Genomic DNA, 15335 nt, shown 5'->3' with positions numbered 1-15335 from the left:
AACCTTTTTTTGTCTTGTTTGATTTGGTCCTTTACTTTGGTTTAGTTTATATACATTTGTATTTAACAAGCTTCAAAACTATGAAAAAATCATAAAGTTCATGTGAAAGCTATCTGTTTATGCTTTGTCAGTTGAACTTTTAATGATTTGGCTAGCTTTAATGGAATTGATTCCAAAGGAGATTTTCTTGTTTTGAAAACGAAATTGTTAATGTTGGCACGACTGGTTTGTGTGTACTAAAAGTGATGGCAAAAAGGTTCTTGAAAGCAAACCATTTTAACTTTTAAAAAAGTAGTCATGCATATATGTTTTCTTAACCATTTAATAATGAGTACTTGGATGTAACCTAAACTGTATCATGTCTTTGTCTATGCATTTTCTTCAATCACAAAAGAAAATAAATATAAAAAGAACATCTGTATTTTTAGCCATAAGGATGAGAAATAGGAACTAAAATTTACTTGGTAGGGAGTTGTGTGATCATACAACTCCAAAAACTGCTTTATTTACAACATGGTAATGGCTCATGGGCCCTTTTGATGTAGATGGGGATGTCTCCTCATTTTTTCTCACTCCCCAACCAAATGATTCCTTCATTTCTCATTACATGGGAAAAAATCATCCAATTATTACTTGAAACAAAAAAATCTTTTAGCTTTTCTTTGTTGAAAAATTCACCCATTGAAATAACAAAATAGTTTGGTTTGTGTAGACATTTAGTTAAAGTTACTTATAATTTTTACTCAAAGGTAGATTCTAGTACTGATTGAAAAGAATATGTATCAATAAGCATGATTTGTGATCCTTCTACCTTTAACAATAAGAAATATGAGAATTAAAAGTGTAGTAGACTTAAGGTCATTAATGGATTGAGTAAAAGAGAAAAAAGAAAGGTATTGAAGAAGAAAAGAAAAAAAAGATGGCACAAAGTAGGGCATAGTACATGAAGGTACTAATTTGTAGGGATGAGAAAAGAGACAAGATAGGGCATCAGAACCTACTAGCCACAACACAACCTCCCAACCCACTCTTCATTGTTGGGATTTTATTATTATTATTACTATTACATTTTCCCACTTTTTTGTACACCTTTGGAACACTAACCACACCCAAATGTCACTCTTCACATTGTAAAGCCACATCTTCAACCTTCAACTGTTAAAGTTTGGTTGAGGCAAGAAAAGAAAAAATGAAAGAGGAAGGAACCATATTTAAAAAAAAAAACATATATTGATGATTTGCTTAAAAGTTCTTCCATAATTTGATTGACATCTTATTAAAATGATATTTTGCCACCACCTAAAATATTATGGGCATGTTTCTTTCATAGTGAGAAAGTTTCATAAACTTACATTTTGATGCTTCTTAACAAAAAGATGCATCAATTTGTGGAAGAAAAAAGGTACAGATAAGTTTAAAGATTAGTTACTTTAAGGTGAAATTATGTCCAAATCAATTCTGTATAACTTAAAATTGGCCATGATCTTGGGCACTTTTCATTTAACGACCAATCTTTGATCAATTCAATTTTCAGTGAAAATCATGCCAAATCCACAAAGGCAAACAATCAAGCTTTCTCACTGTATTAGCTACAAGAAAGGAAAATGGCTCTCTTCCTATTGATATCTTTCATCCAGAAAATGAAGTTACTGCTCTGTTTATTGAATATGGACACTCTGAGGTAAGGATTTAATTCATCAACTACAAAATTCTCTTCTGGAAACTAGCTGAGGCTGCTTGAAAGATCCAAGTTGAGCATCAACATTATATAGATGACTATCTTGAATACTTCATTGTTCTTTTCTTCTCTTTTTGGTTCTATCACAGCCAACCACAACAAATGTAAGGGGAGGACGGCATTCGGCCTGTCTGCCGAATTTGTTCTGCCTGTGCTGCTGCTCTTTCTGCTTCTTGCTTCTTCCGACACTCGGCTGCTGCCCGTTTTTCTTCTGATTTTTGCCTCGTCATGGCAATCTTCTTCATCATCTTCACTTCAGCTTGAGCTCTCATTTGCTCAACTTGGGCCTAATTTGTGTCAAAATATAGATCAGTACTAATATGGTTGCCATATTGACTCTCATTGTCATGATATGAGATCCCTTTTAGATGATAACAATCATTGATTTATAGACCTAGACCTTTAAGTGCAGCCTAAATAAAAAAGATAGGAAGTTGGCTTAATTTAAAGAAAATCTAGTTACCTCTACTCTCCGCATTTCGGCCTCTAGCTTTGTTTTCTGCTGATTTTCCCATGCTTGGATTTTGATCTCTTCGCGCTTATATCTGAGCAATGTTAAAATTATCTCCTCAAATTAGAATGAATTACTTAACAATCACAAGCTGGACTAAGCGGTTTCTGGTAACCACATGAGTAATGAAGCATGTGAATTGTAAGGGGCAAACCTTGCTGTATGCTTAGACTTTTCAACTTCCTCCCATGCAGCAGCACGTTTTTCAAACTCTGCTCGCTCGAATGCTTCCTTGTCAGCATTTTCAGCATTATGTCTTTTCCTTTCTGGCTCATCCTTACTTGCCCAAGCAGCAATATTTGTCTTGCCAAGTTGCATACCAAGTGCTAGAATCTCTCTTCTTGTCTTCAGCTTCATTTCATCTGCTGATAGTTCCCTTTTGCCATTTTCTGTCAATTGTTGCAACCCGATCGGCGATTGCTCAATAGGAGTTGGAGCTGGTGCATCTCTCCGAGGCGTGGAGGGAATTGAAGACGTTGGGCTGCGAAGTGGAGATGCCCCAACAGGAGTAGCTGTTCTTGAAGGCTCTTGGCTAGGAACTGGGGTCATTTCTGTTCCCATATCTCTCATTGAAACTGCTCTAATTGCAGGGATCCCTGAATAATTAAACATTCAAACTTTTTTCGTGAAACTTAAACATTTAAACATATACATAAGCAAAATAGTATTACAAAAGATCAAAACAAAGAACATAATTGAGATAAGAAAAAACCAAATTAGTGTTAGTTTTATACCTGTAGAATCTTCTTTACTAGCTTTCGAGGATGGCTTGTGATCCACTTCTTTCAGGTCCTTAATTTGAGAACATGAATCAATCATCACATTGTCTGCAGAGGAATAAACCCCAACCGGCACAAAAGAGAACTTCTCAGGCCCCATCTGCAGTCCAGATTGATAGAAATCAACATGCTTCGCCTCCACGGCTCTACCAGTTGATGAACGAAGCTCATAGTTTGCAGATTCTGGAGCAACCCTCACCATATTTGTTGCCGCCATTCTATATCCATGGGTTGGTGGGGCATTCTTCTTAGAATAATTAGCAGCCTGTCCATTATTTTGACGATTTATTATCCATTTCTCTGCATCATTCCACTTCGATGGCATCGGTCTCAAGTGGGACCTTGAAATGGAACTGTGTACAGACCTCTCCCCCTTGTGAAACTCGAAACTAGACGAACTTGCATTACTGTCATAATCCAGATTTTCATCTTCTACTGATTTTGAAGGGTGAACTGTACTAGAATTACAACCATCACCTTTCAGACATTGTTGCATTCTATTTCGAACGGATTCACTGTGTTCCTTCGAGAGAAACTCTTTCGGCAGGCCGGAAGACCGATCATTTGGTTTTGGGTCTGAAACTGACTGATTCAAAACCTTTTCAGAGGGAACTTCCAAGCAGGAAGAAGTCACTGCATGACATGTCAGGTCTCTACATCAGTAAAAAAAAACACGACATATCTTCCACAGAAACAAATGACAATGAAACTAAGTTCAGTTCAAGTTTCACATTAAGACATCATTTAATGAAATTCTAATAGGTGGCTACAACTTATGCTGTAATTTACTGAAAAGAGAATAGAAATGAGATGGAAAGGGGGAAGAAACGAGTGTGAGCAGACCGACCTTCGTCTTCAAAGTCACCACTTTCTGTGGCCAATAATAAACTATTTCTAACAAACTCAGAGTCCTCAAGCTTGGAGGGAGAAGTTCTTGAAGAGTTGCTGTTTGATCCATCCTTCTTTTTATGGTGATGAGGTCCCATAAGCTTCATCCTCAGTTTACTTGGAGAAATTATACCAGTCTGGAATAGAGAACAACACCCATAAAGCTCTTCCAATACCAAAAAAAAAAAAAAAAAGAAAAAAAAAAAAGAAAAAAAAAAAAGAAACTACTGAAAAAGAAAGTACACAAAACATTCTATTCTTTCTTAAGTGGTTGGAACAGACCCATCGCTCACAGTAAAAATTGATTTCAATATCAAACAAATTAGAAGCAGTCAGCAGATTCAATACAGCACAAAACAAACCCAGATCAAGAAATTACATGCTCATCTATCAACCTAAACAAGAGTTCTTCTTCCCATACATATTCAAACACAACATAACAGAAGCCAGAGTAGTTGCAGTAATTAAGAAAAAAAACAGAGACAAACTTCACCACAATTAAAACCCAGAAGAACAAGAACAGTCCAGCTAAATTGGCAAAAATGAACTTGGGCATTTCCAGTTTCCTAGCTAAGGTGGAAAATAAAAACACCCACCTGAACTTTGTGAATCCTCTCGTACTCCATTAGAGCTCTAACTCTCTCTCTCTCTGAAGATGGAACTCTGCAAAATGGCTGAAGAGACAGAGAGAGAGAGAGAGGAAGAAATAAAGTGAATGGCCGGTGAAGAAAGAAGAAGAAAGAAGACCCACAAGTCAATTTCAGGGTATATGGAAAAACCGACAAAGAGTGTGGAACAAGCGGGCAGTTTTTTGTTTTCCTACAAGCTCAAGAACAAATCCAACAAAATACAAAAGAACCCATCTCCGATTTTTCACCAGAGCAGTCGCCGGACCCACCAAAATGAGGTGGCAATATGAGAAGAAGGAGTAGAGAGATTGGTCGGCTATCAAATTACCATTGACAATGGAGGAAATGGAAGAAAAGAGCCGATGGGTTTTGAAATTAGTAGGTGGGGATTTGAGAAGAAGACAAAAAGGAGGGAAAATTATGGGAAATGATTAAAAGAAACGAAGCATTGAACAATGAACAGTGAAAATGATGGGAAAGGAGAAAGAGGAAATTTCAATTTTCCTCTGCATAGAAACAAACTGTTGGAAAGTGTAAAGTAATGATCTTCATTCATTCATCCATCAATCAATTTACAAAAAAATATTATTAATAATCTCAAAATTCAATTCTGATTTATGAAACAATTTTTTTCTTCTTCCCTTTAAATCTTCATTACATTTTTGGTCGTAACATTTAAATAATATATATATATATATATATATATATATATATATATATATATATATATAAAGAAAGGTAGTGATTTAGGGGTTGGATTGACCGTACAGCAGAGATGAGAGAGTCAGAAGAGAAGAGAAGAGAAGGGTACTTTGGAATGGGAATTTACCAACACTTCCTTTTTTCTTTTTCCCAAGAAACAAAATATATTAAAAAAGTTCCCTTTTTAAGTTTAAATTCTAACTTTAAAGAAAAAAACCAAACATATATTGTTGAGTAATGTATGCTTTTGTTTGCACTTCTTTAATTAAGAGTTTTATATTACTTATTTTTATCTTCTATCCATTAAATTGGTATATATTTATATCTTTAAAAAGTATAATTCAAAATAAAAAGGGATGAGTTTGGAATTTCCAATAATAACATTTATGAGCTGAAAAAACAGATAAGTTAGGTTTGTTGATAATATGGTAAAAATTAAAAGAACGAGATAAGTTAGCGCTAATCTCGCCACTACCAAAGGTTAATTAAACAATAATCCATCCAGTTCGGACAAAATGAGAGGGAAAGGAATTTGAAATGAGCGGCGAGGAAATGCCGATTAGTAGAAAAACGACGTTTTTCTTTTTAAGTCGGGAAAGTTTAGGTAAAGGGATGATGAAGTCAGCAGTCAAAGATACTTTCCTTCTTCTTTTTTTTTTTTTTCTTTTTCTTTTTCTTTGAAGGGGAAAAAAAGGCACATTCACCCATGCTCTTAAACCCTTTTCCTTTTTTTCCCAAAAGGATTTTTTATTTTATTTGGTTTTGTTTTTTCAGAAAATATAATGTGAAGGAATTAACAATGTCAGGAAAAAAATGTTTTTTAAAATGAAAAAGAAGAAATGAGGTGTTGAGGTTCAGAATTTTATAATATCAATCTACACACTGTCATCCTGACTTTAGGGTTTAGGGTCTATACTCCTTTTAATTCTTTTTCCGAAGATGTAATTATTCATTTCATGTATTTTAGAGATATTTTAAGCAAGTTTCTTTTCATTATCGTTTTTTTTATTTGGCTAAATCTATCATTGTTCATCGTTTTTAAGTTCAGAAGTTGTTTGAAAAATCTTCCATGAAATAATAGTTGATTGCCATGGAATTTATTCTAGAGCATGGTATTAGTACTATTGAGGAGAAAGTAAAAAACGATAATATTAAGGATTAATACTTTGAGTAATTGAATATAATTCTTGCTCAAGATCAATATCTATGATTTGGTTATACGATGATATTAATAATATTCTTGAAAAAAAAGATAGTATGATTTTGTAATTTAGAAAGGGAATGCCTACAAACATTAAATGCTCACAACAAAATAAGTAACAACAAAATAACTTATAACTTATAGTACAAAAATTTCTTTACTCAACGTTTTAAAGTATTTAAATAAAAATAAAACCAAACTCAAATTATAGAAAGAAAAGCAATATTTTAATCTAAATTGTCTTATAAAAAACAAGAAACAACATATTCTTTTAAATAATATTGTTAATATAATTCCTACCCATAAAAACACAACCTCACTTGGGTATCTTAGATTTTTCTTCTAATTAGCCAAAGTTAAATTTTATTTTAATTCTATTAGTTTTGTCATTTCAAATTTCTTAAAAAAGTCGGTCCAGTAAATGAGGTTGACCAAAAGCCAATTAGTATCAACTATCTAAATCCTTTAAAAATGGTCATTTCTTGTTAGGAGTTTATAAAGCTAATCCAAATATTTAAAAAGAATACACAAACAATCTTCATCTAATTTGATGAAATATAGTGAATCAATATCTTAATTGTCGGTGCTAACCTATATTTTTCGAATGGTCAATATCACCTTCTAAAAAACTATATTTGTACCTTTAGTATTAATTAGCAGGGTCACATGTCAACTTCATATGAATCTAAGTCAAATTTTTTGGCTAACAGAAAGATTTTGTGAATATAATATAAAAGTAATATAAATGCATTTATTTTTCAAACAAACTTGCATTAAATTACATCAAATTCAACCCTAAATAAATCAAACATAAATCCAAAACAAAATTAGGTGTTATGATCACTACTCATACCTCTAATTCATAATATCATATTCATAGTTGTGTATTTATATATATAAAGGTACAAGCTGAAAGATACGAGTCACGAGTAGTAATATTCCAATAGGTCACTTTCAAACCAATAATATTCAAGTAGAGGTTTTGGACTTGAAAAGAATAATAACTATTGTTTTTATTGGAAATGTTGCCTTAATTATTTGTTGCTTCTCTCATAGGGCTTGTAGCCTAAGTCCCTAAGATTTTAGGATAATTAATTTTAGGGGTACCAATACAAATTTTAGTTTTCCAAAATATTGGGAGAATCAAAATTCCTTTCTAGGGCTCTATCCCAAAATGGTCCATATTAGCTCACAAAGTGGATTCATTTATTCACAAAGGAGAGGTTGATGATTGCCTTATTTAGGCGGGAGATTTTTCTTATATTTTTTTTCAAGTATAAATTTTTAAATTGACATATATCTTCAATCACTTGAATTGATTGAAGATATATGCATATGAGAATTTGCCATGAAACCATGGTCCAAGTTCAATTCCCCCACCTTCGTTAGTACTTTATAAGAAAGGAGAGGGGATTTCATAATTCTTTTTCCTAAAACAACTTTTGAGATAGAAAATATAATTAAAAGCATATTTCACACGCTCCATATCTTATTCTCAAAACTATCATACCTACCTTCTGAATTATTAATATCATAGAACTTATGGACCCAATAATGACACTTCAGTCAATAATTAAAAAAATAATAATTCAGAATTTCAATATGCTTAAAGTTTGCATTAAGATTCAACTCCACTTAAAACTTTTACGATACAAGAAAAAGAGAACAAACAAACGAAAACAATTTCTTTTAGAGCAGAGATAATATTATTTATTTTACAAGGGGACACGTGGAGTTAAAGGAATCCAAAGGCCTTAAATTAACCCTACTTTATGTCAAGCCATTATAAATAATAAAATGAGAGATAAAAAAAGGTTATATCAACTTGATAGTGATATATATTATGCCTAAGAGAGAAAAAAAAAGTTGCCTCAAAAACAGGAGCAAAAACAGGGGAATATCAATTAAAAATTCTAGTACTGCGCTTACTAAAAAAATATTAAAAATCATTGCACAAATTTTCTTAAATTAGTCTATAGTATTTTGACATTAGTTTTCAATTACCCAACTTTAATTGGTAAGGTTGAAATTGGTGTTGACAGCTTACAAGACTAATGCTTCTTTTTCCTCCCCTTTTTAAGGAATTCAAAGACATTGTAAACCTAGAGAACATGTTCTATTCAAGTAGCGGTAAAGAAGAAGAATTAAGACATCTATGATTTTTTTAAAAAATCATAATTCCTTCCCTTAATTTCTAAAAAGTAAACAGAAAATTTGAAATATTTTTTTTCCTCCAAACATTAAAAATAGAAGCATAATTAAAATATTTATATAAAAAAAGTAAATTCTATCCATGATAGAAAATTGTCTATCATCAAAATCGAGACATTGACAGAAGAATATCAATGTCTATTATTGAAATAATTTAAAAAACTTCCTATATTAAAAAATGTTTCAACAAATTTGCTATTTTTTTACAATTTTTTTTGAAAATATTTTCAAAATATAGCAATATTTCAAATTATATCAATGAAATATTCTATCACACATAAATTTGAAATGTTTGCTATAACTTATATTTCAACTTATTTATGTCCTTTTTTTCCTTTTAAATTCTAAATTCTACCCACTCACTAAGTATGCTATCATAAGGTTCAACATAAACCGAATCTGAAAACACACCCAAACATTAGGTGATATATATATATATATGTATGCTATCCAAACAATGTCCAGAAACCCTAATCAATATACTATAAACTCAAAGCCCAAGGCAAAGGTTAGGGTATGGAATTAGATTAATAATAAATTTGAAGTAAAACAATAAAGAATAGGTCATATTTAGCGAGAGAAGTTGATGGGGGGGGTGGAAAGTGTGAAGTCCAAAAACATTCTTTATGGAGAATCAAAGTGAAAAGAAGAGGAAGGGTTGGGTGGGTGTAGGTCACGTGCTGTGTTGGGTGGAGGAATGAGGAGGATATGTCTTTTGGTGTGTGTTAGGGCATGAATTACACGTCCTTGTTGATTTTATTTGACCACTTTGCATCTCTTTGAACAATACACCAGACATGATTTGACTCCTTAGCTGCTTTCTTTGACCATACTCTCCCACGTTTTTAGACATTTCCGCCTCCTTTCTATTTCTCTATTCTTTTATTTATGTTTCCAAATCCAGGCCCACCTTCTTCTATTATTAATTCCTTTTATGGACCTGCGTTCCAAATGTTCACTTAATTTACATCCATAGTTCTAACCTTCTTTTCACGTTCCAACAAGGTAGGGGGGGATTTCAATTTATACAAATATATATCTTAATTAGTTGAATTATATTTAACCACATGTATGAATATGAGTATGATGCAATATGAAGCGTACATGCAACACATCGTTTTTTGAAAAGAAATTGCATGATATGACAATGACATGTTTATAATAAAAAATTCAAAGTAAATAAATTGATGCATTTATATGCTTAAAAAGTTAGTTTGGTGTATTTCACACTGAGGTGTTTAGCTCGTTGAGCCACGTTAATGGGTTTGGAGTTAATGCATTGGAGTTAGTATGGTTGTATTTTGTGTAGTAGAGTTAAAAAAAGCTTGATAATTGTGGAAAATATATTAGGAGGAGAAGATGAAGTTCCTAGGCAAATGTGAAAAGTAAAAAAAAGATGAAAAAATGAGGTACTCGATAAATGTGCAAGCTTCGGTAATATTTACTATTGAAGTTGAGTTGCTAAGAAGTTGGTGGGGCAAACAATCCCTCAATTTATTTATCATTGTCATATGTGTAACTTTTTAATCTAATCAGTAAGTGTTTTGTGCATGTTTAACATATTTGTTACACTAACAAGTGTTTGATACGTGTCCAACAAGTCAGAGTGTCCAAATGTCCAACACATGCAGGCTAAATGGAAGTGTACATGGTTCTTAGCTTGAGGTTAAACGAACATAACTCATTTTACGTCTTCCATTAGAATTGATATTCGTTTTGAACTCCACTTGTACCATGCATGTGTAAAAGAATGTGCCTTGTTTGGGATTTGTTGTAGAAAAAGGGGGATGGGTACGAAATGGAGAGGTGGGAAGGTCAAATAACCATTTATCCATAGATGTAATGAGGCCAAAATTCACTAGTAAATCTATCAGATCATTGGCTATAATTTATCTTCATCACCATTCTTGAGGTAGGCGAATCAGGAATAGGATATTCCTGTGATTAATGAAAAGATCTTAGATGATCAGTAAACGTCCAGGGCATGAAAATTCTCTTCAAATGGGGAGATGATGGATTAAGACAAGTTAACCTATATTTATTTCCTTGTGATCTTTGATCAATGTTTTTTCTATGGTTCTCCTTTTCAAGACAGCAGGCAGATCACACTTTCCAAAAATCTTCAACTGTTTAAACTAATTCAAAGATCTATCTCTCTTCTTTTTATAAATACAAAATGAAACTATCATCGGAATTACGTATAATAATGAAGTTAATTAAAAGTCGACCTAAGCTTTGGATGAAAAAGTTACCTACCGCTGAGGAAGAAGTTGAAATTTCCAAGTACTTTAAGGAGTAAATGTGTAAAGTTCAGAGGGTGTCATGGTATGTAAGAAACTTACCTTTTCTCTCAAATTTCTCTATCATAGTACAATGCTTCTGATTCATCCTTCTTGTATTTTACCCTTGTCTCTTCATGTGCAATTGATATACTTTTCCTTCAAAAGTAGATGAGAAATGTCATATTTATACAATATTCAACTACATAGGCAAATGAGAAATTTCTGTTTGGGCAAAAGGAAAGATAAAACCAAAAATCCTCCAAAGGGACAAAAGCTAAAAAGTAAGTCGAGATTAGGCTTTAATTTCTTCATGATTAGTTCCTTGAGCATTTTTTTTGCAACAGATGTTCAGTAATGAGCTCTTCTATTAGTATGATGTCTCAAAAAAAAAAAAAAAAAACAAAAGAAAAGTTTTCTATAGCATTATTGTTAAGAGGGAAAAAACAAACAAGAAAGAAACTATTCCAAGCTTTATTCACATACAGTGTCCTACTTTGCATACCATAATCTCCATATTGTCTCTCTATTAAATTTTAACTTTTCCAGCTTTGCTGTGGAAGATTCCAAAATGAACAGAGAAATTGAGGAAGGAGATCGTGGGATTGTTGAAAGGAATTGTACAATTATGTATCGTTTTTCCCAAAGGGGTCCCATGATTCATCGTTCATATGTTTGCTAATTTTCCTTTCATTTTCAAAGTTTTGACGTTTTAGTTTAAAGTTTCTTCTCTACTTTTCTGTTTGGTGTGTTTAGTTTGAACTTTTCAGTGTTTGATGGGGTTTGAGTATTTTCCCTTTGCACTCGTTCTACCTACTTAAATAAAGACTAACCATACTACTCTTTTGTCACAATAAAATTCCAGCACAGCTCCAGCTCAGATAAGGTATTCAAATTTCATATCAACTCTATTCTTATTTTTCCTTCCAACATCAGTAGGACATAAACTTGACGTGTTTGACTCTAAAACTCAATGTTGTAGCGCTCAGGTACAAGAACGTGATAGAAACCAAAAAATATATCTTGAATATAAAAACATTAAATAGCTTCAAAATTAATCAAGTAATTTGAGGAATTAGGACAATCCTCTTTCGAAAACACTCAAACCTAAATGATCTTAACCAATGTCTTTCTTCCTCATTTTTCACTTCCTCTATTTATAACTAAGTACCATAGCAACTTTCCTAACTAATTGTCAATATCTACTTGGTACCACTCCTATCATTATGCATTTATGCTTCATTAAGATGTATCGTTCTCCAACAACACATCCACCAATGGGGTGTTTGTTGAATGCTTGGTTTACTCTCTTCGCTTGCTTGATCCAATCAAAAAACAGCACCCTGTTACAGTTTTTTTTAAACAGAGACGAGCTTCTTTATTGGTAGAATCTCAAAGTACAAAAGAATTATACACTGAGAATAATATAGTTACTACAATTAAGGATAGCTTACGAAGAAGTTAATGGTAATTTTGACTTCCGTTTAAAGAAACTGAAAGAATAAGCATTACCTAATCATAGGTCAAGGAGATTCAAAGACCATCATGAGCAATCTGCACTGGAATTCCTTTCCTAAATGAGTACGATGATAGGACATACAGATCAGTACTAAAAATCCGATCCATGTAAAGCAAACAGTACAAAATGGAAAAAAAGAAAGAAAAACATCTCCCTCCTACTTCATTTTTAGACCTTTAAAGATGGAACAGTGGAATAGTCCCTATAACTTGACAGCCATGTGAGGATACTCGTTGAATGAATATTTAGAACTGCTTAGTTCCACTTTTAAGATCATATTGTAAATTTTATACCTTTTAGACCGTTGGTTAATAAACTCATTACACACGTGGTGATCAAATCCAAGACCCATTCCAATTAGCATGGCTTGCTTTGGCACCTTTCACTGATTCAAGAGTCTGCCAAAAGATACTAAAAACCAAACTCATAAAAATGTCTACGAAACCGGTGGAATGCTAAGCCAGAAATGGACATTGTTGGATTTGAGATGTATTGAGACGGTGAAATACAGAATGTAAGCAAAACTATCTTCAGGCAGAGAGAACAGGTACAAGGTGAATTTCACTGGCATCAGTCAAATAAAAAGTTTCTCCAACGAACACTTCTAATAATGTCGAAAATTGATCTAAGAATCTTCCAAATTCGAATTAAAACAGAAAGAAAGAGTAAATAAAAAGATCAGGACAACTTTTGCAATCTCTTATTTAGAAGATTGCCAATAGAGAAAATTGGATCATAAATACCAGAGGTTAGGTATAGGTAGACTGTTGTTTGGTTCTGTTATTTGGTTGTACTTCAACTTCATGTAGTTGAATCACTGTTAGCCATCAAATAAAGTTAGAAAGTTCGTACGTTTAAATCCCTTAGGTAATATATTGCCAAGGATAAACCTCTGATGGAGATGGTGGGGCTAATACTTGAAGAACTTATATGCACCTACATAGCCGGATAACTTTATTTAAACAATCAAGCATTGCCCACCTCACATTTCGCATTGAACAATAGGCAACAGTATTTCCCATGCACATGTGGATATGTATATCAAGAAAATTATAAATTGAGGTCTTGTTATACCTTACAATGTCTAATCCATTAAATAACCCCTATGAAGTGCCAACAAAATAAAATGGTTCAAATTGAAGTAGAGGGAGTAAGTAATCACTGAAAGTATACAGGTAAAAGACATGAGGTGAGGAAGTTGGAAAGCCAAGCAACACACGGGGAAAACCTTCAAATAAGACAGCATGTGAGCTCGTTGGCTTCAATATGAATTCTAAATGTTCATGTGAATTAAGCATGATTCTTCTCATATGCATCCCTGAAAACACCCGACATATTGCCAATCATACACACAAAAGTTTAAGCATCACGTAGAACTTCAACGAACGAATTCCTTCAGATTTGTGTCACTAACCCTTTGCGGTGCATCCAAGACGAGAAGAACCAAAAGACCAGCGCTTCACCTTTTGAAATTGATGACTACAGCACGAAAAGTATAGCATGGAAACCTAAAATAAAGTTTAGAAATATTCTCCTAACTCCTTTTTAAATGGCATGTCACGTAGATCCTTAGCCTTTAACCCATGGACAAAATGGAAACAGATGTAGAGAAAGTACCAAAATTACAAAGATTAAGATGACATCCAATCTTTTCGGAGCAACTAGTCTATGAAGCTTTCAGCTGGACAAAATAAGAAAAGTAGTAAACTCGACATACTGGTATGGGCTACTCAAGGGCAAATAAAGTAAATTCATCCCGCATAAAGCTTAAAATGAGAAATAATAAACCCGTATGACTAATATTTTTATTCCAAGGATAGGCATTCAAGACAGGGTTCTCCCAAATTTTAGTTCTGAACATGGAACCATTTCAGATTTACTAACCTTAGTCGAGATTTCTGGAGAATCTGTTTTTGTACGTGGGCATTTCAGACTCCCTCCACTTTAACTTGATAAATAAAAATCATCTAGAGAAAATAAACTGAGCATCAACAAGTCAAGTTTATAAATTGCTTTCAATGATTTGATCCAATCAATAATGTCCAATAAAGGGAAAAAAAAGGACATTTCAGGCTTAGTATCACATTGTACTACAAGAACTTAGCAGTTTCCTATACTCCAGCTACCTATCGTACCGTATTATGCACAAGGGCTCTTATAGGACGTCAACAAACTTTATCAATTGATCTGTGTGCTTTCACAATATCATGGAAAATCCAAAAGTGAAGGGTAAGAAAATAGAAACATAAACATGTTCTAAAAGAATATTGAATGAAACAAAACTGGCCATGTTTTGTGCTTGGAGGAAATCTTGAGACATCAGATAAATATAGGACCTTTATATTTTTTCCCTAAGAGAAGACATCTTCTCTATGCATTACCTGAACTTGAACAATTACAGTTAAGGAGGATAACCGAGGAAATATTTATATATATCATATTAAGAAACTCATAAAGGAACAAACCGTAAGCCCGATGCAGTAAATGGTTCCTTGTAATTGTTCTCAATAATTCACCAGTCAAGCGTCAAGCTGTGCTACTCATCTCACACTTCCTGGCCTCTCTTACTCCTTTTGCACCTAGTACAGGAACCTCATTACTGCACGGTGCCAAAAAAGGAAAAAAAAAAAAAAAACAGAAAAGGTTAGTGCACGATAAACTACAGCTCAATTTGCAATTTACATGAGGAAAGCGCAAAATAAGAGATGAAATTAAAAAAATAATGTCATGAGAGAGCTTCCTTGCACTCACAATTTACACCACTGCAAAACAAATACAGTAATCTCTAGTGTTTTTTGTGCTCATGATTGAGAAGAAAGAAAATTAAGTACATAATTCAAGTTCCCAACTTAATAACTGACAAATCGCCTCTTAAAAG

The 15335-nt window shown here is 33.1% G+C and overlaps 1 protein-coding gene across 2 annotated transcripts; it reads right to left on the bottom strand.

Moving 5' to 3' along the window:
• Window positions 1-1443: 1443 nt before the first annotated feature.
• LOC101217408 lies at window positions 1444-12847 on the bottom strand. 2 transcript variants are annotated; one of them, XM_031888169.1, is made up of 8 exons: window positions 12751-12847; window positions 12451-12511; window positions 11002-11097; window positions 3876-4053; window positions 2984-3661; window positions 2404-2845; window positions 2202-2283; window positions 1444-2025 (listed from the first exon to the last, which is right to left on the bottom strand). In XM_031888169.1, exons 4-8 carry the CDS (start codon window positions 4021-4023, stop codon window positions 1822-1824), a joined length of 1554 nt encoding a protein of 517 aa, XP_031744029.1. In that variant the 5' UTR covers window positions 4024-4053; window positions 11002-11097; window positions 12451-12511; window positions 12751-12847; the 3' UTR covers window positions 1444-1821. The 2 variants fall into 2 exon arrangements, with proteins under 2 accessions (XP_031744029.1, XP_004134586.1); XM_004134538.3 differs by lacking the exons at window positions 11002-11097; window positions 12451-12511; window positions 12751-12847 and adding an exon at window positions 4513-5015.
• Between the last annotated feature and the right edge of the window lie 2488 nt (window positions 12848-15335).

The sequence above is a fragment of the Cucumis sativus genome, chromosome 6, assembly GCF_000004075.3.
Source record: "Cucumis sativus cultivar 9930 chromosome 6, Cucumber_9930_V3, whole genome shotgun sequence".
NCBI lineage: Eukaryota > Viridiplantae > Streptophyta > Magnoliopsida > Cucurbitales > Cucurbitaceae > Cucumis > Cucumis sativus.
This window is presented reverse-complemented; position numbering and strand designations above follow the sequence as displayed.

Excerpts from the sequence above, each read along its gene's own strand:
- LOC101217408 (XM_004134538.3), bottom strand. The coding sequence starts at position 4,542 with ATGGAGTACGAGAGGATTCACAAAGTTCAG. Across the intron at positions 4,054-4,512 it reads AGAGGATTCACAAAGTTCAG|ACTGGTATAATTTCTCCAAG; the intron begins GTGGGTGTTTTT and ends TCTCTATTCCAG. Across the intron at positions 2,284-2,403 it reads AAGTCTAAGCATACAGCAAG|ATATAAGCGCGAAGAGATCA; the intron begins GTTTGCCCCTTA and ends AACATTGCTCAG.